The 24,054-nt window shown below is 50.0% G+C and overlaps 1 protein-coding gene across 1 annotated transcript; it reads right to left on the bottom strand.

The window, feature by feature from the left end:
• Nucleotides 1-663: 663 nt before the first annotated feature.
• On the bottom strand, nucleotides 664-22,877 carry LOC119045510 (uncharacterized). Its single transcript, XM_053659038.1, is given in 12 exon segments — nucleotides 664-1,445; nucleotides 2,926-3,044; nucleotides 3,355-3,547; nucleotides 12,277-12,415; nucleotides 12,553-12,676; nucleotides 13,032-13,061; nucleotides 13,063-13,119; nucleotides 13,121-13,178; nucleotides 14,087-14,241; nucleotides 16,499-16,602; nucleotides 22,394-22,588; nucleotides 22,590-22,877. Coding segments are annotated over 12 exon segments (2,241 nt in total). The 5' UTR covers nucleotides 22,875-22,877.
• Between the last annotated feature and the right edge of the window lie 1,177 nt (nucleotides 22,878-24,054).

The following is a 24,054-nucleotide window of genomic DNA, read 5'->3' as shown; positions in this document are numbered from 1 at the left end:
GAAAGGAGGCAGCTGGTCCTCCTGAGGGCGCCCCTCCTTGCTCACCTTTTCCCCATCGCTTTAGGCCCCCCCAGCCTTGCTCCCCACCCCCACCCCGACGGCGGGGATCTAGGTTAGATTAGAGAGGCTAATTAGAGACTAATTAGAGAGACTAATTCCAGGATTTAAAATAATGCTGAAATCCAGGCTGGGGCTGTGGGTACCGGAGGCCCAGTAAGTAAGGGCTGCTGGTGTTCCCACCGCCGGAGAGCCGCGGCGAAAGTGGCCACAACAAAGGCATCATCTTGGGACAGGAATCTGGATTTCCCGAATCTGGTTCGGAAATCAAAGCCGCGTCGAAATACTGCCCCTTCACGAACCGGGCGCTTTACCTCCCGGAGGGGTCCCTGCTGGGAGCCTGGGGGCAGCGGGGGGGGGCACCCAGGAGCAGCCCCCCCCCCCCGAAGGAAGCGGGTTTAGGGAGGCCGGGAGCCTGGCGCCTCGCCGGGCCTGGCCCGGGGCGGAGCGCCCCGGGATCTCACAGCGGGGGCGCGGACTCGGGTGAGTTCCAGGGCGCCCGGGTGGGGCGGGCGTGGCGACTGCTCAGTCCGGTCTCGGACGGTGGGCCGGGCCTCAGCGCGGCGCCGCGTGCCCGCAGGCGGTCCCTGAGTGTGTCCGTGCGGCCTAAGAGGGCGGGATCTCGGAGTCCAGGTCGCCTGCGGCCCAGGAGCTGCGCGCCCCGGTGACCGGCGCCCGGCGGCGGGGAAGGGTCGCTTTCTTCTGTGCTCCGGCGGCAGGTGCGTCCCGCTCGCATCGCTGCTGCGGAGAACGGCCCGCCGAGTGTGCCTGGCGGCGTCGACTCTGCTTTGCTTGGTCACTGGACATCGGGCCCCCACGTTTTCCGCCGGGAAGAATACACGCCCCGGCCCAGCGAGAGGCTGCCGGAGGGAAGCCGGCCTGCGGGGGCGCTTCGGGAGGGAGCTCCGGGCCGGGCCCCGCGGCTGCTGCCCGGGCCTCTTTCTCCAGGCCCGAGTCTGCGCGCCCAGGGAGCGCCCCGGGCAGGCAGGTCCGATTCCGGGGTCCCCTGACTCCAGACCCGCTCAGTTTGCTTCCTTTCCTGCTGACATTCCTGCCCCGGCTCCCCGGACAAGGCGGGAGGGTGCGCCTTGTCCTCGAGTCCCCACCGAGGTGAGACAGAAGCTGCAGGCCCACGATGGCGAGCAGTGGGCCGGGCGAGTGGAGCCTAAGCCCGGGGTCCCTCGCCCCGGCCAGGCGCGGCCAGCCCGTGGGTGGCCAGGGGGCCGGCCCTCGCCGTTCCCGATTGCCACGTCGGGAACACCGGAGCCTCTGCTCGCGGGCGTCCGCCGCGCAGTTCGCGGTGGTCCCCGCCGCACCTCCGGCGCCCGGCTCCTGCCGCCGTGCTGCCCCCTGGCGGCCGCCCAGCTCCGCGCCCCCGGGGAGCGTGGCTGGGGGTCAGGAGCCCGGGTCTGGGATGTGCTGGCGCGGGGCGCCCTTTCTCCTTCGCAGATGCGAGAGTGATAGTACAGCCCTGGCTGGCGTAGCTCAGTGGATTGAGCACGGGCTGCGAACCAAAGGGTTGACAGTTCTATTCCCAGTCAGGGCACATGCCTGGGTTGTGGGCCAGGTCCCGGGTAGGGGCCACGTGAGAAGCAACCACACATTGATGTTTCTTTCTCTCTTCCTCCCTCTCTCTCTAAAAATAAATAAAATAAAATAAGCAAATCAATACTACATGTTCCTCCTGATTCCTCCCTCACCCAGGTCTCTGGCAGGCTGGTCCAAGGATGGTGCAGTTGCTGAGGCCTGACTCCAAGCTACCGCTTCAGAGGCTCGGTGGCTGCGCTTCCTCGTTTAATCCTCGTACAGCTTCATGACATAGGTACAGCGGTGGTGCCCATTTCACAGATAGGAAACCGAGGCCCAGAGAGGTTAGGGCCGGCCCTCTTGACCCTTTCTGAGGATCTTGTCCCCCCCCCCCCGGGGTTGGAGCCCAGCTGAGAACCCCCTGGGCGGTTACGACAGGGAGGGGTGTCCTGGGAATTGGCTCGGTAAGTGCGTGCTGTCTCACTTCTTTAACCACCCATAGCCTCGACTACGTGTTGGCAGCATGTTTTAACTGGTTTGTTTTTTAGAATAACCCGTGGAAGGAGGGAGGATTAGTTTCCCTATTTTATAGATGTAGAGATTAGGGTCCCGAGAGGGTCAAGTATTCTGTCCAAGGTCGCGCAGCTAGGAGGCGCCAGAGCCAGACTCGTTGACTCGCGGCTTTGCCCCGCTCGGAAAGGCCCCCTGAGTATCAGCGTCAGCGCATTCAGGCGCCCCCCCCCCCCCCGCGGCCCCCGTAGCCGGACTGTGGGCCGAGGCCTGGGCCGAGGACCGGGGTAATCAGGCTTTCTACCCGGGTCTGAGGCCCCCTCCCCCGCCGGCCCCCTTGGCGCCGCCTGCCAGCCTGACCAGGGCAGGGACTGATGAGTCGGAGCGGGCTGTGGAGGCCGCCTGTTTACTCTGCCCGCAGGCACTCGCTGGATTAACGGTGCACAATCGAGTTAGGGCCCGGCGAGCTCCGAGGCTCAGGCGGAGGAGGGGGCGGCGCCTGCGGGCTAGCAGTGACTCTCCCCGGGGCGTCAGGGGTGCGCTTGAACTTGGAGCCCCCATAGGAGTCGGAGAAGGGGCTGTGCGCAGGCAACGGCCAGCGGACCTAGCCTGTGTCTCCGCGGGTGGGGACCAACCTTCCTGCCCTTTCCGCGGGGGACGGGAGGCTCAGAAATGGAGGGGCTGGGTGCACATTGGAAGGAGAAAGCTCTTTCCTAAAGGGCGACGTCCCGGGAGAAGATGGCGCCAGTGCAGGGAGGGAGGGAGGGAGCCAGGCCGGGTCTCGGTTTGGACAGTGGGGAGCAGCCCTGCTTGGGTCTCAAACTGCCTCACTCTCGGGGCGAGTCTGCGCCTCTGTGTCTTCCAGCTCATGGACCTCTCCCGCCAGCACATGCTCGGCCTTCTCTAGTGGTCCTGCCACCAACAGCTGGTGAGGTGACTCTGCAGACCACCTGGGGTGGGGGAAGACAGGGATAAAAACCCAGCCCCAGTTCGAACCCCTTCTTTCATTTCCATGGCCTGTAATTCAGGGTGAGGCTTCCAGAGCTTTCAGTCAGTAGTGACTGTTTAACAACCACGAGGTGCAGCCGGTGTCTTGCCCTGCTTCCCCCAGATTGATAACGCAGCCCCATCCTGGGGGACAGTCCCAGTCTGTGCCCAGAGCTGTGCTCAGCACTGGGAAGGGACCGGGAGAAACGAGAGCCCAGAAGCCATGGGGTTGAGGAGCTAGTTGAAGAGATAAGATGTTCTCGGGAAAGGTACCAGGGCAGATGAGAGCCCATGAACTTCTGAAACAGGAAAAAGCAGTGAAGAGAGATGCAGGGATAGTCAGTGAGAATGAGGCCCTGCGGAAGGGTGTTGGCCTGGCTGGAGAGGATGATGGCCTGGTTCCAGAGGCGGCGAGCACGCCAGGCGACCTGGCTGTCTGAGTCGACCGGGAGGCCCAGTCTAGAACCTTGTGGGAGAAAAGGAGCCGTGTCCTCGTTCCCGGCCTCAGTCTACCCACCTATAAACTGGGTGGGGTTAGATTCAAAGATGGACTAGATGGTCCCAAAGGACTCTGCCATCTCTGATGTTCTTTGAAGATGGGCTGACAGAATGGGGGCAGAGCCAAGGCCAAGGGCAGGGATGGAGAGCAGATCTGGAAACAGAGCAGGACGCGGGGGTCCTGGTGGGTGCCTGGCGGTGGCACATTGGCCCTTGCCCCCCGCAGAGCCAGGTGCAGGTCATGCGGTCCTCTCCCCGGGCCTTGGTGCTGGGGCAGCGCGTGCCCGTCTCTGCAAGCGGTGGTGGGAGGAGCAGGTGCATCAGGTGTTTCACTGCACCCGTAAGGAAGCCTTGAAGGGAGCAGAGGAAGCGGCGAGGACGGTGGGAACACGGGGTGCGTGCGCGCACGTGCGTGAGTGCTGCTGTCTGGGTTCAAGTGCAGCTATTTCTTAACTGTATCTCATAACCTCCCACTGCCTGAGGAGATTACAGTAATACTTACCTGAGAGCTGAAGGGTTCCCATGGGTAGGATGACATCAGAGTGTCAGGCATGATGGTTTGCCTGCCGAAAGAGTCCCATGTTCCACCTGTAGTCCGCCCCGCTCTCTCTGAACCTCTGGCAACCACTGATCTTTTTTTTTAAGGTTTTATTTATTTATTTTTAGAAAGAGGGAAAGGGAGAGAGAAAGAGAGGGAGAGAAACATCAATGTGTGGTCGCCTCCCCTGTGTCCTCAACTGGGACCTGGCCTACAACCCAGGCATGTGCCCTGACTGGGAATTGAACCAGGGACCCTTTGGTTTGAAGGCTGGCACTCAATCCATTGAGACACACCAGCCAGGGCTGATTTTGTTTTTAAATCTGTAAACTTTTTTTTTTCATTGCTTTTGGCGGGGGGGGGTAGAGAGAGTGGGAGAGGAGGAGAGAGAGAGAGCGAGATGATATATAGAGGGAAACATCTGTTGGTTGCCTCCAGTATGCAGCCTGACTGGGGATTGAACCTGCAACCCTTTGGTTTACTGGACGACACTCCAACCACCTGAGCCACACTGGCCAGGGCAACTACTGATCTTTTTATTATCTCCTTATATTTCCATTTTTTGATGTTACTGTAAATGGTATTGTCTTTTAAATGTTTATTTCCAGTAGTTTATTGCCAATATACACAAGTGTAACTCTTTTAAAGATTTTATTTATTTATTTTTTAGATACAGGAGAAAAGAGGGAGAAAGAGAGGGAGAGAAACATTGTTGTGTGAGAGAAACATCCATCTGTTGCCTCTTGCAGGTTCCCCAATCAGGGACTGTCTCTCAACCCAGGCATGTGCCCCCACCATCAATCAAACCAGCAACCTTTTGCTTTGCAGGACAGGGCTCAACCACTTGAACCAGAAATTCGATTCTTTTAAAATACTGATCTTGTAACTTGCAACCTTGCGAAATGTGTCTTAGTTGTAGCAGCATTTGAAGATTCCACTGGATTTTCTACAGAGGACATCACTGCATGATTTTGGGGACAGAGGATTGGCTGATGTGTTGGGGCCAGAGGGGAAGAGCTGGAGAAGTTGGGCAAAGTTACTTTAATGAGCAGGGCCCGGGGGGAAGTGTTTCTCTGCACCCACAGGTACAGCAGAGGTGGCTCCTGTCCTCCCCGGCTGCCATTTCTCCGTTCCTGCTTAACGTGGATATCTGGGTGGGGCAGGGGTAGGGTGGGTGGGGGGGCTGGGGGGGCCCTCCTTTTCCTCCACTCTCTGCCCTTTCTCAGTCTTCAGGAGGCCTGGAGCATGACCATCTGCTGCTCCTGCCCCAATTTCTTTTTCCATCTACAGGGGAAGGACAAGCAGGGTTTGAGTCGACTTGGGTTTTTTTTACACGTGTGCTCAGCTGTCCCACTTGATATTCCAAACTGCCCACTGTTTTTAAGAGCCAGGAGTCTCAAAAAGGATTCCGGGGGACTCAGCCTATGTGTGAGAACAGGACCCAGGAGGCCCAGGACACCAGAGGCCTGCGTTCTGGCCTTGGCTCCCCCAGAGTCCTGCTGAATGACCCTAGGTAAGTCCCTGCTCTCCCCGGGGCCTGGCCTTCTTTTGTCCAGCGAGGCCAGATCAAGGAGATGGGAGCGTCTTGTAGCTCTGAGGGAGGGGAGGGGAGGGGAGGGGAGGGTGCAGCCCACCTTCTTTCCAGGTCCTGAACTGTGTTGGGCAGTGGTTGGCCCTGGGTCTCTGGCAGGAAGAGGGTGACAGCGCAGGCAGCCACAGGGGCCACTTTGCAGATGAAGAGAGGAAGGGAGGGGTCACGGCCACTCATGGGCTTAGGCTTCCGCCTGTGATACCCAAGGCTGTTGGCATGGCCATACCACCCATCTGTCTGTGGGGAGGAGACCTTGGGGAGGGGGGTGCGGCAGCCCCAGCTGTGCCTGCCACGGTTGCTTTTTCTTTTCACATTCCCCACTATAGTGCCAAACGCTGGCATTGACCTTGGCTAAAAGGAAGGTGGGAAGCAAATGGTTTTGGCACCAGGAAGCGTGGCTTCCAGCCCCAATATGAACCTGCTGTATGATTGTCAGTGTGTCCCCAACCAACCTCTCCTCTGAACTCCAGACTGTATAGCGGACTTTCTAGCTGACACTTTCATTTGGGTGTCTAAAAGGTCAAGGGCAAGGAACTCTTCATTTCTACTCCCAAGTTGGCTCCTCCCCCAGGTTTCCCCATCCCAGCTCAGGACGTCTCCAGCCATCCAGTCTCCCAGAGCCAGTGCCCATCAGCTCGCTCCAGGCCATTTTCACTTCTCGCTATTGCAGTACTACGGTACTAGTACTGCGGTGCTGATACCGCAGTACTGGGGTACGGATGCTGCTGGGGGTACTAATGCACTGTGGTACTATTTCAGCAGGGTCCTGACCAGTCTTCCCATTTCCATCCTTTGTCCTGGGCCTCTATCCCCAGCCTATTCTGTATGAGGAAGCCAAAGTGGTTTTTTAAAACCATAGCTCAGATCATATCATGCTTAAAGCCGTCCCGTGATGTCTCATTGTTTTAGAATGAAGTCCGGCCTTTTTGTAAGTCCCCACGTGATAGGTCCCTGCCTGCCTCAGTTGTTATCGTGTGCCCATCCCCTTGTATCTTCCGCGAGGCCATCAGACTTACTGCTTCCCCAGTCAGTCGGGCTACTCAGTCACTCCCTCTTTCACTGCACTTTCTTTAACCTCAGGTACAGAGGGTTGAGTGGATTATAATCTTCAATCCATGATGATTGTAATTTGTCATTTGGAGTTATATGATAATCCAGTTGTAATCCATCTTTTGTCCTTTATTCCCTCCTTAAATTTCTTTAAAAAACTTATTGATGAGGGAGGGAGGGAAGGAGGGAAAAAAGAGAGAGAGGAAGGGAGAGAAACAGTGATTTGTTGTAGCACTTACTTATGCGGTCACTGGTTGCTTCTTGCACGTGCCCAGGCCGGGGATCGGGCCTGCTACCTCGGCGTATTGGGACGATGCTCTAACCAACTGAGCTACGTGGTCAGGGGTCCGCCTTGAATTTCTATAAATTAACTTGGGGAGGATAAACATCTTTCTCCTATTTCATTCTAAACAAGAGTGTGGAATGTCTCTCCACTTACTGAAATAATTCTCATGATCTTAAAAGAGTTTCAGTAACTTCCTCCGTGAAAGTCTTTGGCGTCTTATTTTAATTTCCCAGTAGGGTCTAGCTTTTGGTGTTACCTTGAATGGTAGCTTAATTTTCAGAGTTTTTCTAGGTTATTTCTCTATTTTATTGCTTGTCAGTTATGACTTGATATTTTGGTGATTGGATTTTGTATCCAGCACCCTTGAGGGGCTCTCATTAGTTTCAATTGCTGGCTGTTTTATTGGTTTATCTAAGTAGATGATCGTATTCTCTCCAAATAATAACATTCGAAACACTTCTCTAAAGTTTTAAAACAGATTTATTGATTTATTTATTTTTAGAGAGTGGGCGGAAGGGAGGGAGAAAGAGAGGGAGAGAAACGTTGATGTTTGAGAGAAACAAGTGGTTGCCTCTCGTGCATCCCCAACTGGGGACCTGGCCCGCGACCCAGGCAGGTGCCCTGACTGGGAATCAACCGGCCATGCTTTGGTTCACAGGCCGGCGCCCAGTCCACTGAGCCACACCAGCTGGGGCTGAACATTTTTAATTTCCTTTCCTTTCCCAGCAGAGCAGTACTGGCCAGAAGCTGTGGTGCTGTGTCAGACAGTCGTGTCTGCGGTTGAGGAGAATGCATAGACCATTTCCCACTGTGTGCGTGTTTGCGTGGGTGCTCAGGTGCTCTGCCCACCTCTCCGGCGCCCCGCTTTCCCTTGGACGGGTGGCCTTGTTTTCCCTTCCTCTTATTCTAGCTCTGTGGTGTTTTAAAGGATATTTAAAAATACCTTATACTTTTGGGGAGTTGTTGTTTTCAGTGTTCTTTTGTTATTTGCATGGAAATAGAAGTTCTTTTCTATTTGATTTCCAGAAGTTTCTAAAATAAAGGCTGGATACAAATCCTTGAAAATATCTTCTTTTACTCCGTTCACCTTATTTATAGTGACACAGATGGGCAGAAAGAAAAAAAAATTCTAAGTAGAAAAATTTATCAGTGTTCCTTTTTTGGCTAGCCCTTTTTATGTGTTCAGAAATCCACCCCTCCGCAGCAGGAATTAATTTTCGCTCCAGGTTGAAATGCGGATTGCATCGTGTGTGTCTCCCATGTGAGCGAGTAGGTGCCCTGGCACTGTTTCCTGACTGCTCCGGGCTTCATCCGGTCCTGCGCCGCCTCTGCGGGAAGCTCCGGTGTGTGGGTCTCTCCCCAGGCTTGCTGTTCTTTTCTGCTGGCCAGTTTGTTGTTTCCTGCTCCCTCATCCACTGTTTTAGTTACTATAATTTTATCACTACAGTATTTTTTATAATATGAGTTTATAATATGTCTTGATTTCTGGCAGGGCCAGTCCTTCTGTCTCATTCTTTGTAAAAGAGTGCCTTAGTTTTATACTTGCCCCACGGCGCTTTCATATACATTGTAGAATTTCCTCACTGATTTCTTGAAAATATCCGTTGAGATTTTTGTAAGAATTGCATTGACTTTATAAATCAATATTGGAGTCATTGATGTTTTTAGAGCATCTCATGCCAAGTGTGAGTTGACAGACTGTGAGATTTCCTGCCATGGGCATAGTGCATTTAAGTTTTCTTTAATACCTTTCAGTATAATTAAAAATATTTTCTCGGTACAGGAATTCTTCTTCTTCTTCTTCTTATTATTAATTTTAATTATTGTTCAAGTACAGTTATCTGTCTTTTACTCCCACCCCAGCGCACCCCCCAGTGCTCCCCACCTCCCTCCCATTTCCACCCCCCTTAGTTTTTGTCCATGTGCCCTTTATACTTGTTCCTGTAAACCCTTATCCTTTTCCCCTGAAATTTCCTCCCCTCTCCCCTCTGGTCACTGTCAGCCTGTTCTCTATTTCAGTGTCTTTGGTTGTATTTTGCTTGCTTGTTTGTTTTGTTGTTTAGGTTCCTGTTAAAGGTGAGATTGTATGGTATTTGTCTTTCACCACCTGGCTTATTTCACTCAGCATAATGCTTTCCAGTTCCATCCATGCTGTTGCAAAGGGTAGGAGCTCCTTCTTTCTTTCTGCTGCATAGAATTCCATTGTGTAAATGTACCATTGTTTTTTGACCCATTCATTTACTGCTGGGCACCCAGGTTGCTTCCAGCACTTGGCTATTGTGAATTGTGCTGCTGTGAACATTGGGGTGCATAGGTTCTTTTGGATTGGTGCTTCAGGGCTCTTAGGGTATAATCCCAGCAGTGGAATTGCTGGGTTAAAAGGAAGATCCATTTTTAGTTTTCTGAGAGAATTCCATACTATTTTCCATAGTGGTTGTACTAGTCTGCAATCCCACCAACAGTGAACTAGGGTTCCCTTTTCTCCACAACCTCTCCAATACTTGTTGTTTGTTGCTTTGTTTATGATGGCCATTCTGACTGGTGTAAAGTGGTATCTCATTGTGGTTATAATTTGCATCTCTCTGATAGGTAGCGATATTGAGCATCTTTTCATGTGTCTCTGGATCCTCTGTATGTCCTCCCTGGAGAAGTGTCTGTTCAAGTCCTTTGCCTGCTTTTTAATTGGGTTGCTTGTCTTCTTAGAGTGGAGTCGTGTAAGTTATTTGTATATTTTGGAGATTAAACCCTTGTCTGAGGTATCATTGGCAAATATCTTTTCCCATACAGTTGGTTCTCTTTTTATATTAATACTGTTTTCTTTAGCTGTGCAGAGCTTTTTATTTTGATGAGATCCTATTTGTTTATTTCTTCCTTTTATTTTATTTTATTTTATTTATTTATCTTGAGAGGGGAAGGGTTAGGGAGAGAACCATCAGTGTATGGTTGCCTCTCATGCATCCCCTGCTGGGAACTGGCCTGCAACCCAGGCATGTACCCCGACTGGGAATCAAACCCTGATCCTTTGGTTTGCAGGCCCGAGCTCAATCCACTGAGCTATACCAGCCAGGGCTATTCTTTCCTTTATGTCCCTTGCTCTAGGGGACATATCAGTAAAATTGTTGCTGCGTGAAATATCTGAGATTTTCCTGCCAATGTTCTCCTCTAGGACTTTAATGGTTTCATGGCTTATATTTAAGTCTTCTATCCACCTTGAATTTATTTTGGTGTATGGTGTCAGTTGGTGCTCGAGTTTCATTTTTTTGCACATAGCTGTCTAGTTCTCCCAACACCATTTGTTGAAGAGGCTATTTTTACTCCATTTTATGTTGCTGCCCCCTTTGTCGAATATTAATTGACCATAGAGATTTGGGTTTATTTCTGGGCTCTCTGTTCTGTTCCATTGGTCTATGTGCCTGTTTTTATGCCAGTACCAGGCTGTTTTGATTACAGTGGCCTTGTAATACAGTTTGATATCAGGTATTGTGATCCCTCCTACTTTGTTCTTCTTTCTCAAAAGTGCAGCTGCTCTTCCGGGTCATTTATGATTCCATTGATATAGGAATTCTTAAAAAGTTAAACTTTCTAATTTTTACCAGAGTAGAAAATGCAATTGATTCTTTTATTTATTGGCCTTGTAGCCAGCTGCCTTTAAAAGTTTTATTATGTATAACAATTTTAGGTCTTTACATAGATAATTGTATCCTTGATAAATAGTGAGTTTGATTTTTCTTCCTAGTCTTATTTTTATTTGTTGTTTTATAGTTAATTTTTAAAAATCCTCACTTGAGGATATATTTATGGATTTTAGAGAAAGAAGGAAAGGGGGGGAGAGAGACACTGGGACGACGCTGCAGCCACTGAACCACCCGGCCAGGGCTGTTATCTGTCATTCTTGCCCAAAGCACCAGCATCCCCGGCATAATGCAGAAGAGAGGAGGGGTCTAGGCCTGTCCCTCTGGCCCAGGTTGAAAAGGAATTCTTCATCTTCACCAAGCCCTTATTACATGACATGTGAAGGGGACTTACCTAGGAAAAAGAAGATAAAAAAGACGAACAGTGAAAGGACAGCAAACTCTCAGTTATTAAGAACCACACCTAAAACAAAAGCAAACTAAGAGGACAGCTAGATCAGGAGCAAAAGCATAGAAATGAAGATCACATGGAGGGTTAGCAACAGGGGAGTGGGAGAAGGAGAAGGGAGGAGAAGGTACAGAAAATAAGTAGCATAGATAGTGGGGGGAAAATAGACAGGGGGAGGGCAAGAATAGTATGGGAAATGTAGAATTTAAAGAACTTGTGATACATGGACATAAACAAAAGGGGAGTGGTGGGGGAGGGGTGTGCAGGGTGGAGGGGAATGAAGGTCGGGGGAAATGGGACAACTGTAATGGCATAATAATAAAATATATTAAAAAATAAAGTAACAAGGAAACTTAAAAAAAAAGGAATACTTCTGATGTTTCACCGTTAAGAATAACATTTACTTTGGGTTTTTGGTAGACGTTCCATATCAAGTTAAAATTCCCTTTATTACTCTTTTCTTAAAGCTGTTTTTTTTTAATGGATGCTAATTTTTGTTAAGGATTTTTCTGCTTTTACTTTAATGACAATCTATTACTGTGGTGAGGTTAACACGCGACCACCTTCGCTTTCCTGAGACGAATGCCCCTTGGTCGGATGTGTTATCACTTTCAGACATCGCTGGATTCACTGAGACGTGTTTTGTGTGGGGTTTTTATATACATCTGTGCGTGACGCTGGCCTGGCGTCTTTAGTTCCCAGCTGTCTTCCTTCGGGTTTGGTCTCAACTGCCCTCCTTCAGTGAATTTGACATAATTCCCTCTCTTTCTCTTTTTTGGAGAATCGTCTTGAAAATATTGGAAGATTTGTTTCTTAAAGGTGTGGCTGAACTCACTCGGATTATTATTTTTAAAAGATTTTGTCTACTTATTTTTTAGAGAGACGGCAAGGGAGGGAATGTGAATGCCGGTCATACAGCTCCCAGGGCCGGAAGCTCAGGGCTCCTGGGGGTAGCTGAGCTCAGAGTTCTGGGAAGGGAAGGGAAGCACTTGCCAGTTTGAGGGGCAGCTGGGCCTTCCCTAGAGAGGCGGGGAGCCCTCCGAGCCTCCAGAGTGCCCGTGTATTTCACCACTTGCTGGGGAAGACCCCCCTAACCCCAGTCTGCCCTGTTTTCTCAGGCTGCTTCTGTCCATCAGCTTGTCTGCCTCCTACCTGACTGAGGATGGACCCACCGCAGCGGCACGAGGCAGAGGAGCAGGTGGCGAGCAGCAGGGTGGCGATGTAGCAGCTGCAACATTGAAGGCTGGGCCACGCTCATGGTCAGGCTCTTCCTCAGATGCATCTGAAGCAGCTGCTTGGGTAGAGAGGGCCTAGGCCTGGGTCTCCCGAGCAATTCCTCCTTCCAACCCCTGTCCTGGGAGGCACAGGTTCTCAGGGGAGGCAGGCAGAGCCCTGGTGGGGTGTCACACGCGGTCCCAGGGCTCTCACCTCCATACTCAGCTTGGCTCCCTCTTCCTGTTTCCCGTTGATCTGGGCCACTCTCCGTAGGGCCCTCAGGGAGAGGTCCAGCCTCCCCGAGGAGGAGCGCCAGAGGGCTGACTCGAAGAAGGACCTGTGGGTGGAGGGCAGGGGCGGGGATGACTTCTGCCTGGGTTGACGGAGTTGTGGCCGCCTGTGAAGGGCGCAGACCAGAGGAGGAAGACACCTTGGAGGCATAGAAAGAATTCTGGGCTGGGAGTTAGGACCCCTGCGTTCTCCTCCAAGGATTGCCACTGTCCTCATGGGACACGTGGGATGACAAGTCCTACCTTCTCTGGCCACGTTCTTCCCTCTTACCAAACTGAGCCTTGGTTCTTTCTGCTTTGACCTGCGGTACTAGGAGGGAAGGCAGGTAGGGCGTGGTCCCGGATGCCCTGCCCACCTGTGATTCATTGTGAACCCTCTGCCCTGCCAGAGGCCCCACACACCTGGAATAGATGAAGGTGACAAAGAAGGGCGGAGACCAACAGCTGCAGGTGGCTCCCGTAGAGCATGGCATAAGCCATGCCAGCTGCAGAATAACCCGAATGAGAAGCCCAGAACTGGGCAGGTGTGGATGTGCAGCCACTCCAAGCCTGGGGAGAAGAGCAGAGCTCAGGCCAAAGTCAGGGGCATGTGAGTACATGTGTATGTGAGGGTTACTAGTCATTTCCAGGTGGACAAGGACCCTTACATCAGAGCAGAAAGGCTCCTCCTCTGAGCTCAGTCCTTCTCTGAATCTCTGCCCTGTGCCCCGCCCCCCCGACCCACCGAGGGTAAGGCAAGGGTGGTTTGATCACCAGCAGTGTTCAGTGTGTGTGTGGAGCAAGGAGCAGGCTGGAGGGCTCTGAATTCCCAGGGGTGCTCCTATTTCACAGAATCCGGCTCCCACATTTGTATTGCCTGGCTTCTCCCAAACATTCTTTGCTTTGCCTGTGGTCACTCCACCTGCACTTCCTCCAACTCATTTTAATCCAACAAACATTTAGGGGCGGCAACTCTGTGCCATGACCTTTGCTTGGCCTGGGGAATCCTTAACTCCTTGGAAGACTCCCCAGTAGACCGCCAACTCAGAGTTCGTGGGTAGTGACCACTAGTTCACTCCTGTGTCCCCAGCACAGTGTCTGACACAAACTAGGTGCCTCTTAAAAATGTGTTAAATAAGTGAATGATGGATCAAAGGCTCCCAGTCTGACTTCTCTGTGTAACCCCACCCCCCAATCTCTATCAAGTGTTTACTCAGTTCATCCTTTCAGCGATCCCCAAATATCTGGGAGGCATTCCAGCTTCCAAAGGTGAGAGCCACCAAAGAGGTCACCATCTTCATTTCTTTCTTCCCTTGGTCCTGCCTACCCCAAGGGAGGCCTTGGTAGGTAGGGATGCAGGGACAGGTGGACATGGCTTTGTACTCAGGGAAGGAGCTGAGGTCTGAGTTGGTTTGGTCCCCTGCTCCACCGAAACCCTGTGATTCAAGGGTCCCCAGCCCTCCCAGGGCCCCTCTCACTAGGTGTCAGGGAGTTGGTGGTGAGGCCACTCATAGCCACGCTTGAAGGGAAGTGGCGAGCGTGGTAGGCTGTGACATTGGGTGTGAAGGCAGTGCAGGCCCCTGACCTCTCGAACTGCAGGTAGCTGCAGGTCAGCACCTCCCGGCGGCCCATCCTGTGGGGAGAGGGGAAACCTGGGTTCGAAGAGCACATTGCTTCCTCCCTGCCCAGTGTCCTTGGCTGTCTCACCCTGGGTGCCCTGGGCCATCTAATAGGTTTTTTTGCAAGGCTGCCCACGTGTGACCATGAGGTAGGTGCTGAAATGAGAGGTGGTGGGTAATAAGGCAAAGACTGGCACCTGGTGCCCTTGAGCTAGGCCCAGGCTTGGGCTGCCGCTGTCCAGGGTCCTGACACATCGGCACAGGGATGGAGGGGCCCAAACACTCTCCTCGGAATCTCAGGGGTGTGTGAAAACTGCTCAGATGCCTGCATCCGACTCAAGTCCTGTTGATTATCTGGAAGGTAAGCTAGAAACAAGATTTTTAGCAAGCTCCTAAGATTTGGGGGCTGCTGCTCTGGGATGTGGTGGACTCTTTGACGGCCGTTTGAGGATGATCCCTGACAGACCTCTGCTAGGAGACAGTCTTTTGTAATTTTAGAAAATTGAGGCATAGTTGACATGAAACATTATATTATTTTCAGGTGTACACCACAGGGATTCCATAGTTGTATATACTGCAAAATGATCACATAATGGGTGTACTTGGTATCTGTTACTTTGCATAGTTACAAAAATTTTTTTCTTGTGATGAGAGATTTTTAAAGATCTACTCTGTTAGCAACTTTCAAGTATGCAATTCACTATGAATCACTGTCGTCGCCATGTTGTCCATCACATCCCATGACTCATTTGTTCTGTGACTGGGGATTTGTGCCTTTTGACCCCCTTCTCCCATTTGGCCAGCCCTTGGTCCTCTGCCTCTGGCAACTGCCTATGTGTTCTCTGTATCTGTGAGTTTGGTTTATAGAGTTATTTTGAGGAGCCTATGCAAAGTTGTTGCTTTTGCAAAATGGATCTAACTGTGGCTTATATTTTGTGAAGAATAAAGCTGATTTTGTGTACCTTTGAACTGCTACGACATTTCTAATATTTGGAGATTTTATTCTCTAGAAAATTGCCTCCTGTTATCCACTCCAGGATCTGTTTATGGTTGTTGGCCTGCAAGATAGTCGAGGTTAGGGTGATCCCCACTGAGTTCTGGGTACTAATGTAACCTTCACTGTAACCTTCTGGGGTTAGGATCATCACCCTCATTTCATAGAGGAAGAATCAGATCAGTCAGAGAGAGGCCGCACAGCCCTCCCACGGACACACAGTTGGTGGTGGAGCTGAGCCTTGCTCCGCACTCTCACTGACCACTAGGTCTGTGTTTCCGTGACACTCCTAGGTTACACACAAGGCAGAAGGGGCACCAAGGGACTTCTTGAGGGTATCAGAAAAGCTGGATTCCTCTCCTGCTTTTGCTACTTATGAGTTGTGTTGACTGTACCTCTATTTATTTTATTTAAAGATTTTATTTATTTATTTTTAGAGAGAGGGGATGGGAGGAAGAGAAACATCAATGTGTGGTTGCCTCTCACTCATCCCCTAATGTGGACCCAGCCCACAACCCAGGCATGCGCCCTGACTGGGAATTGAACCAGCAACCCTTTGGTTCGTAGCCCACGCTCAATCCACTGAGCTGCACCAGCCAGGGCCTTGTGACTGTACCTTTAAAAAATTATCTACTTTTATGGCCCTGGCTGGCGTAGCTCAGTGGATTGAGCATGGGTCTGTGAACCGTAGTATCACGGTTCGATTCCCAGTCAGGGCACATGCCTGCGTTGTAGGCCAGTTCCCAGCAGGGGACGCATAAGAGGCAACCATACATTGATATTTCTCTCCCACTCTTTCTCCTTCTCTGCCCCTCTCTTGAAACATAAATAAATAAAATATTAAAAAATTATCTACTTTTATAAAATGATAAAGGTAATGAATTGTTATAGAAGTTCAAACATATAGAAATGCAGAGTGAAAAGTTCTCTCCTTTCCAGTTCCACTCCTCAGAAGTAACAACTGATAACTTTTTGTTTTTAGTCCTTCTCAGCATTTTGGGCAAGTTATTTAATGTCCTTCAACCTGTGTCCTTATTGGTAAAACACAGATAATAGCACCACCCTTGCCAGCTTCACAAGGCCGTTTCGAGGAGTAACTGAAAGGAAGTTAGGTGCAGGAAGTGCTGATGGGCTCCTCTAGGCTTTCCAGATGTCATCACACTAGAGTGGATCAGTCATGTGTCCCTCCCTGGGTTTTCAGGGTTGCCAGTCCCCCCCGTGTCCAGCCTAGAGGGCCTATGCCTTTGCTCCTTGACCCAGCTTTGTCCACCACTGACCTGTCTACCAAGTTCCCAAACATCAAGCGTCCAAACAGCATCCCTGCCATGAAAATGAGTGGGCTCAGCTGGGGCAAGTTCCGGTGTGTGCACACGAGGTCCCACTTTGAGGAAGGCAGATCTGGGGTCCTGAAGAGCTTGGCTGGTCCTCGGGAAGCCCTGCTCCCCCTCTCCTGGTGGGGCTGAGGGTCCTGATTTCAGGCCTGCATGTAAGGAGCGCCTCTCTCCCCGCACCAGGCAGTCTTTCTCATCACGTTATTTCAAATCCCGTGAGAGGGACCTTTCATGGCGCCTGCTTAGACACTTCCTATTCCTCTGAGCACTGACCCCTCAATCTCCTTCAGGGCTCCCAAAGCCATTCCTCCTTGGAACACCTGAAGAAACCTGGCTGTGGAGCTGGCTTGAGCTAATCAGAATCTTTTGATTATTAATTTGGAAATGTGACTCAGAGAAGCGAGATTTGTCAGGACACCTGAAGTTGGGATGGGATGGCCAAGCTTTGGAACAATATAGAAATGGAGCCGAGAAAACATGAGAGAAAGTGTTAGAGGTAGAGATAGACAGAGTGTGAGAAACATGGAAGAAAGGGGGAGGAGGAGGAGGAAGGAGAATGAAGTAATGGAGTCAGAGGGAGGTCTGGGGGGAGCCCAGTCAGCACCAGAGAAGCAGAGAGGAGGGAGTCCAGCTTTCAGTCCCTTCCAGCTCCCTGGTCCCAGACCCTCATGAGGCTGGGCCCACAATTTTTTTCCCACTTTTATTTGTTTTTTATTTTTTATTGTTGTTCGAGTACAGTTGTCTCCATTTCTCCCCCACCCCAGCCATCCCCACCTCCTACCCTCGATTCTACCCCACTTTGGCTTTTTCCATGTGTCATTTACACATGGTCCTTGACAACCTTTCCCCCAACCCTCCCCATTATCCCCTCCCGCTTCCCCTCTGGTTACTGTCAGTTTGTTCTTAATTCCAATGTCTCTGGTTATATTTTGCCTGCTTTTTTTTGTTGTTGTTGATTAAGTCCCACTTACGGGGGAGATCATATGGTATTTGTCTTTCACTGCCTGGCTTATTTCACTTAGCATAATGCTCTCCAGATCCATCCATGCTGTCGCAAATGGTAGGAGCTCCTTCTTTCTTTCTACTATGTAGAATTCCATTGTGTGATTGTACCAAAGTTTTTTGATCCATTTATTTGCTGTCGCAAATGGTAGGAGCTCCTTCTTTCTTTCTGCTATGTAGAATTCCATTGTGATAGTTTTCTGATCCATTTATTTACTGGTGGGCACTTAGGTTGCTTCCAGCACTTGGCTATTGTAAATTGTGCTGCTATAAACATTGGGGTGCATAGGTTCTTTTGAATTGTTTTTTTTAGGGTTCTTAGGATATAATCCCAGCAGTGGAATCGCCAGGTCAAAAGGCAGTTCTGTTTTTAGTTTTCTGAGGAAATTCCATGCTGTTTTCCACGGTGGCTGTACCAGTCTGCGTTCCCACCAACAGTGCACTAGGGTTCCCTTTTCTCCACAACCTTTCCAGCACTCGTTTGTGGATGTGGTTATGATATCCTTTCTGATGGTGTGAAATGGTATCTCATTGTGGTTTGAATTTGCATCTCTTGGATGGCTAGTGATGCTGAGTATCCTTTCATATGACTCTGTGGGCCCATGTTCTTGACCTTGAGTTCTATGAAATACCCTTCCATTGACTTTCCATACATACATTTGAGAGAGTTGTGGTTATTTGCAGCTTTCAAATAAGCACCAATTAGATAGTACAACTGATAGTTTACATTTTGTGGCTGTTTTAATTAACATAAGGAAAAAGCCCATCATTTTTAAAGCCCTTCCCCTCTAGATGGATCAGAATAGCTCTACAGCCTGTAGGAAGCCACCCTGCTGATGGACGTGCCATTAAGATTGAGTCTAAATGATCAATAGATATGCCACTTTCTTTACAATTAGGAGCAATTTTTTATACTTTTGAACTGTCAAAGTGGATTTTTAAACTGTCATTTTTTTTGTTCATCAAAAAAAAGATAAGAAAAGAAAGGGGCTCGCATGACCAAGGCAACTATGGACCACCCCTGATGTGTGTTCATGGATACTCAAGTGAGTTCATCTGTCAGGTGTGGTTACTTGATGGTCTTGATTTGGTTGGGGAGAAATCCTTATTTCTGAATACACTTATTATTGTAGGACCTTGACTATTCTGTGGATGCACATATCACACGATGTAAAATTTGTGATATCGGCATTCAAGCACTTTTTCCCAAAGAATGATGGACTTTATTGCTGTTTTATTCAAACAGCTGTTCTCCTGTAATTCTATGCATTGTCTAATATGGCTTTTTATTTGGAATGGATTCTGGGGCTGTGTCAGGCTGAGAATTCATGGTCATGGTACTCTGCTGGAAACGGGTGACTAGAATGTGCCTGTGGAGGTGGGCGCGAGAAAGGCTGTGGCGAGTGAGTTAAGGATATTGTAGACTGGAACGGAGAGATGGAAGGATAAGGGGCAAGAGGGTGTGGGGAAGAGGTGAGGAGTCCGAGGGGTGCAAAGGGGAAGGCCTTCTGTGCAGTCTCGTGATGAGGTCTGTCATAGTCCAGATTAGAGACGGACCAGTGACTCTGAGTACAGACTCAGAGTACAGACTCTGAGTACAGAGTCTCTCTGCCTGTGGTCTGCTGGAAGGTCTCGTCACCAGCAAAAGCAAAGGTTGCTTGGGGCTTACACCACCATCTGTGTTCTCTTCACATGCACCTGGAACCCCTGAGGATTAAATATTTCTGTGTGCTCCTGGGCCTCTTTTTTTTTTTTTTTTAAATCGTCACCTGGGGACATTCTTTCATTGCTTTTTAGAGAAAGGGGAAGGGAGAGAGAGAAACATCGATTTATTGCCTCCTGTATACACTCACACTGGGGATTGAGTCTGCAAAGGAAGTATGTGCCCTGACCGGGAATCAAACCCACAACCGAAAGCGACAGTGCTCCAACCAACTGAGCCACACTGGCCAGGGTGCTCCTGGGCCTCTTGTATAGAGATGTACTTTATTGCAAACAGAAATCAAAGTCTAGAAATAGGCTTTGAGGCAGACTCAGAGAATCGCTGCCTAAGACAGCTCTGAACGGCTAATTGGATGAAGGCTACGATAAACGACAGATGCTTTGAGACTGGCTTCGGGGGAAGGAAAAGGAGAAAAAGCACAGAAAGCAGAGAGGTGAAATGGCAGCTCTTAATCATCTGCAGAACAGGAAGGAAGAGGAGATTCGGGCTGCCTCATTCATAATAACCCACGCCCTCCCTGCCCTGTAGTCCTTGGACCGAGGGGTAGGCACGTGACCCAAGCCGGCCAATCAGCCACGCCTAGAATTTTTCAAATTTGGAGCTGGGAGACAGAAACCTTTCTCTCTGGTGAAGAAGTTATTTGGAGTGAGCCCAGAATGATCTGTGGCCACCTTGTGAAGGACCATGCACATTGTGGACATGCCTAGCATGCAAAGAAAAGCAGAGGTGAGACCCAGCAGGGGTCCTGATTACATCCATGGTTCTGGTGCCCGCAGTCCCTAGAGCCATTTCTGCCTCTGCCCCTCTGGTGGTTTGGGTATAGGAGCCTTTATACACTCTTTCTGTGCTCAAATTAGCTTGAGTTGAATTATAGTCACTTGCAAATAAGAGTCTTGACTAATATGGTACAGATGGAAGCTGCTACTTGTTGCTCAGGATATTTTAGTCCAGAAGAAAATAAGGAGAAGTGCTCAGGCAGGGTTTTTATTATAATCCACAGCCAGCCTCTTTTTCTTATATTTATTGATGTTTTGCTTTGAGTCAGAGTGCTGAAGTAACCCTATGGATATCGGGTCATTTTCCTTCTAAGGGGCAAGCTGGGACTTTTCTTTCTCAGGTGACCTGTGCCATTGTGCCTGGGTAGGGTGTCTTTAATGTGATTAAGTGTCTTGCCTAAGCAGCCCCTGTTGACTTGTGAGTTGTTTCATTTGCTCACAACTCAGACGATCCAGCCTCACATTGGGTCATGCATGTGAGCTGCCTGTTACCTGAATGAATTGTTCTCTGGTGCAAGTATAGGCTTTGACATTATTGGTTCAAGGAAGAGGTCATCTGGCTGTGCTTGTAAAATAGGCCTGTTAGTGTCCCAGGCCTGTGTGCGGCAGCGGATGATGGTCCCATCCACGGTGTCTATTAGAAGAATATTGGATTATTCTTGGCATCTCCATACATCTCGGGGAGTGGCCTACCTGTGCATCTGGCCTTGTCAGTCATTGAAACCAAAAGTGATGAGATTACTTTCAAGTCTTTCTTTAGAAGAAGATCCAAGGTGTTTGTGTACCCAGATTTTTAGCTCTAGATGGCAAGAGATCTGAGCTTTTGGATCAAACTGCCTGCTGTTTGAACAGAAGAGCAAGAACCGGGTTGCTATTTCCTGGAATACTGTTGACCTTGGAAAGCAGAGTGTAAATTTTTAAGAAGGGAAATGGGGAAGCAGATCTGGAAGGACTGGTAAGATCCAAAGTTCGGGTATGTGGATTCAGATGTCTCAGAACTTGGGCTGGGGCTGGATAGCGATGAAGAAAATCCCCCACACCGGGCATGCATTTGTACGTGCGTGTCTCCACAGCAGGAAGACTAACCATATTGAGTCACCTTCAGCGTCTGTCTTGGGTGTCTCTGGTGGGAGAGGGCTTCACTCTGGTCAGTTTCAGACAGGGGCTGCATCAGGCAAGTTGGAGGACTATGCCTGACCACAGTCCCTACTCAGGGCATCTTCTCAGTACAGCCCTGGCTGGTGGGCAAGGGGGTTACATGATCCCACTATGCTGCCCCTTGGTGCGATGATTAGATGATCAGGGACATCTGAGCCAGTTGTGGGAGGGGACGAGCCCATCATTGTGTTATGCTGAGCCAGTCAGAGGCTTTTCTGAAAGTTTGATTTAAGACACATAGAAACATTCTGGTTGTTGGCAGACCCTAAATCTGAGATGTCATGGATCAGGGCGGGGATAGGTGGTCCTCTGGCAAGGTGGGCACACAGATGAGATGGGCTGAGAGGAGATAGGAACAGAGTGAGTGTGTAGAGATGCCTCTTGTGTTCCAGTTTCTGGTTCCAGTTTCCACGAGGCCTGGACACACTCCATTTCCTGTCCTTAGGTTTCTTGAAATCTCTGTAGTCGTGCGGTGATCCACCCCGCACTTTCCCACGAGCGGACTGGGGAGAGCTTCTCTTTTTCAAAACCAAAAGGCCATTAACTAGAACAGATGCTAAGAACATGGTTATTGTGACAGGTACAAAGCACAGAATTCAGCTGAATGAACCACTCTGCAGTCTGGGGTGACCCTACCAATGCATGTGTGTGTTTTGGGGAAAAGGGGTATTCAATTCCTAGAGATGAAAGAACCTCTATAACCTGTTCTCCTTCCTGTTTTTTTTTCCCCCTTGGTTGCTCACCATCTCCTGGCCCCTGCTGCTGAGAGCTCTTTCTAGATGAAGTCAGAGGCTGTTTTTGTCTCCGGGACTCTGAGCCCAGAATCCGTCGTGTTCAGGAATACCCCGTAACTCCCAGCCACCTGCCTGTCTTCTTTCCCCCTCCCTCTGTACCACCTCCCCAGTTCCCTACCCCAGGAAAACCGAAAGGAACAGTGTCTCTCTCTGGTGGGGGTGAAAGGGCAGAGAGCGCCTTTCTGCAAGGACTTGTACGTCTCTTCTACCAGGAAGCCTCCAAACTCTGGCCACTGTTCTCTTGCATTTGGGACAAAACTCTTCACAGCTCCAGGCTCTTCCCACATTGAGACATACTCAGGTCAGGGTCACCTGGTCTGTTTGATAAGGTGGTAAGATGGGGATGCAGGGATTGGGAGGGGCGAGGCAGGGCCCCAGGCATCCTCACCTCGGTCACGGTGGTGGAAGGGAAGGTGCTGTTGCTGTAGATCCAGCCACTGGTGCAGGGCTCTGTGGTCACTGCACCCTTGGCCTCTGTGCCATTGGGAAAGGGCGGTCCCCGTTGTGGGGAGGTGAAGTGGAGGCAGGACTTGGGCCATCCCCGCCCATCCAGGGGCAGCCAGGCCTCCAGCTCCCCATTCATCACTGAGGTTGGCATTGGCAGGCAGATGGCAGTGGTGGGTGAGGATGGTGATGGCGAAGTTCTATAGGGTGATGTGGGAGGTCAGCAGGAGCAGGGGGAGGAAGAGCAAAGTCACCTGGATCTGCTGGAAGCGGCCGATGCCCCCCAACGGCTGCAGGAGGTCATTGAAGGCCACGAGGCAGGACCACTGGACCTGAGGCCTCCCGCTCCCCACGCCATTCCTGTCTTTGGGTGCGGGGGCGGGGTGCGGGTGGAAGCTAAGGACTGCCCTTTGTCTCCACCTCATCAGTTCCCGGTCTGCTGTGGTCCTGGGCCTCCTGATGGCCAGTAGTAGTTTCTGTAACTTTTTTTTAAAGGAATCAAGTTAAACTACAACTCGAGAGTAAGACATTCAATTATTAAGACTCACTGCATTAATGGTTTCTTCAAGGGAATCTAAGGACACGTCAGATCTAAGGAGGGTCACTGACGATGCCCCACAGTCTGGCAGTTTCAGCCTCCCGACTAGGCCAGAACAGGTGGCCTCCTCCTTGGAGAAGAAGAGAAAAATGCTAAGGTCAGGAAGGAAGGCCAGATCGCTGTCATTAAAATAAAAAGGCAAGTTTCAAAAGTCACCGCTATAAAAATAAAAAGCCCAGCTCTGAATTCGAGTAAACTATTTATGAATTTGGCTGAAACTATTCGGCCAAACACACATCTGGCCTAGGACTTGTTTCTAGAATACATAAAAAAAAAAAAGCGCTCCCAATTCAATCCTAAGATATCAAACAATCAAATTTGAAAACATGCAAACTTTCTGAATACTTTACCAAAGAACAGCTCTAGTTGGAAATAAGCACATGAAAAGTTGCTCAGCATCATTAGTCATTAGGAAACTGCAAATGAAAACTACAGTAAGTCACCACATTTACTACAATGGCTAAAGTTTAAGGAATTGATTGTACCAGGTATAGGCAGAGATGTGTAGCAACTGGGACTCTCAGATACTGCTGGTGGGAATGGAAAATGTTACAACCACTTTGGAATATTGCTTGATTATTTCTTAAAAAGTTAAACATACACCTTACATATGACTCAGCAATTCCACTCTTTATATTTGCTTAAGTCCTGCCTGACATGGCTCAGCTGGTTGGATGTTGTCCCACAAGAGGAAAGGTCACTGGTTTCACTCCTGGTCAGAGCATGTGCCTGGGTTGCAGGCCTGGTCCCTGGTTGGGGGGGCGTACAAGGGGCAACAGATTAATGTTTCTGTCTTTCATTGATGTTTCTCTCCCTCTCTTTCCTGCTCTCTAAAAATAAATAAATAAAATCTTAAAAAAGAAAGAAATAGAAGCAGCCCATGTCTACACAAAGAAGGGGCATGAAGAACCTCGCAGTGGGAATGAATAAATTCCTTGTCTTGTTTGTGGGGGAGATGGCTTCACGGATATGCATCTGTCAAAACTCATCCAAATGTACACGGTGAA

The sequence above is a fragment of the Artibeus jamaicensis genome, unplaced genomic scaffold (assembly GCF_021234435.1).
Source record: "Artibeus jamaicensis isolate MK-2021 breed Jamaican fruit bat unplaced genomic scaffold, CSHL_Jam_final scaffold_614, whole genome shotgun sequence".
Taxonomy (NCBI): domain Eukaryota; kingdom Metazoa; phylum Chordata; class Mammalia; order Chiroptera; family Phyllostomidae; genus Artibeus; species Artibeus jamaicensis.
The sequence above is the reverse complement of the archived record's forward strand: the minus strand, read 5'-3'. Positions and strand labels throughout refer to the sequence as shown.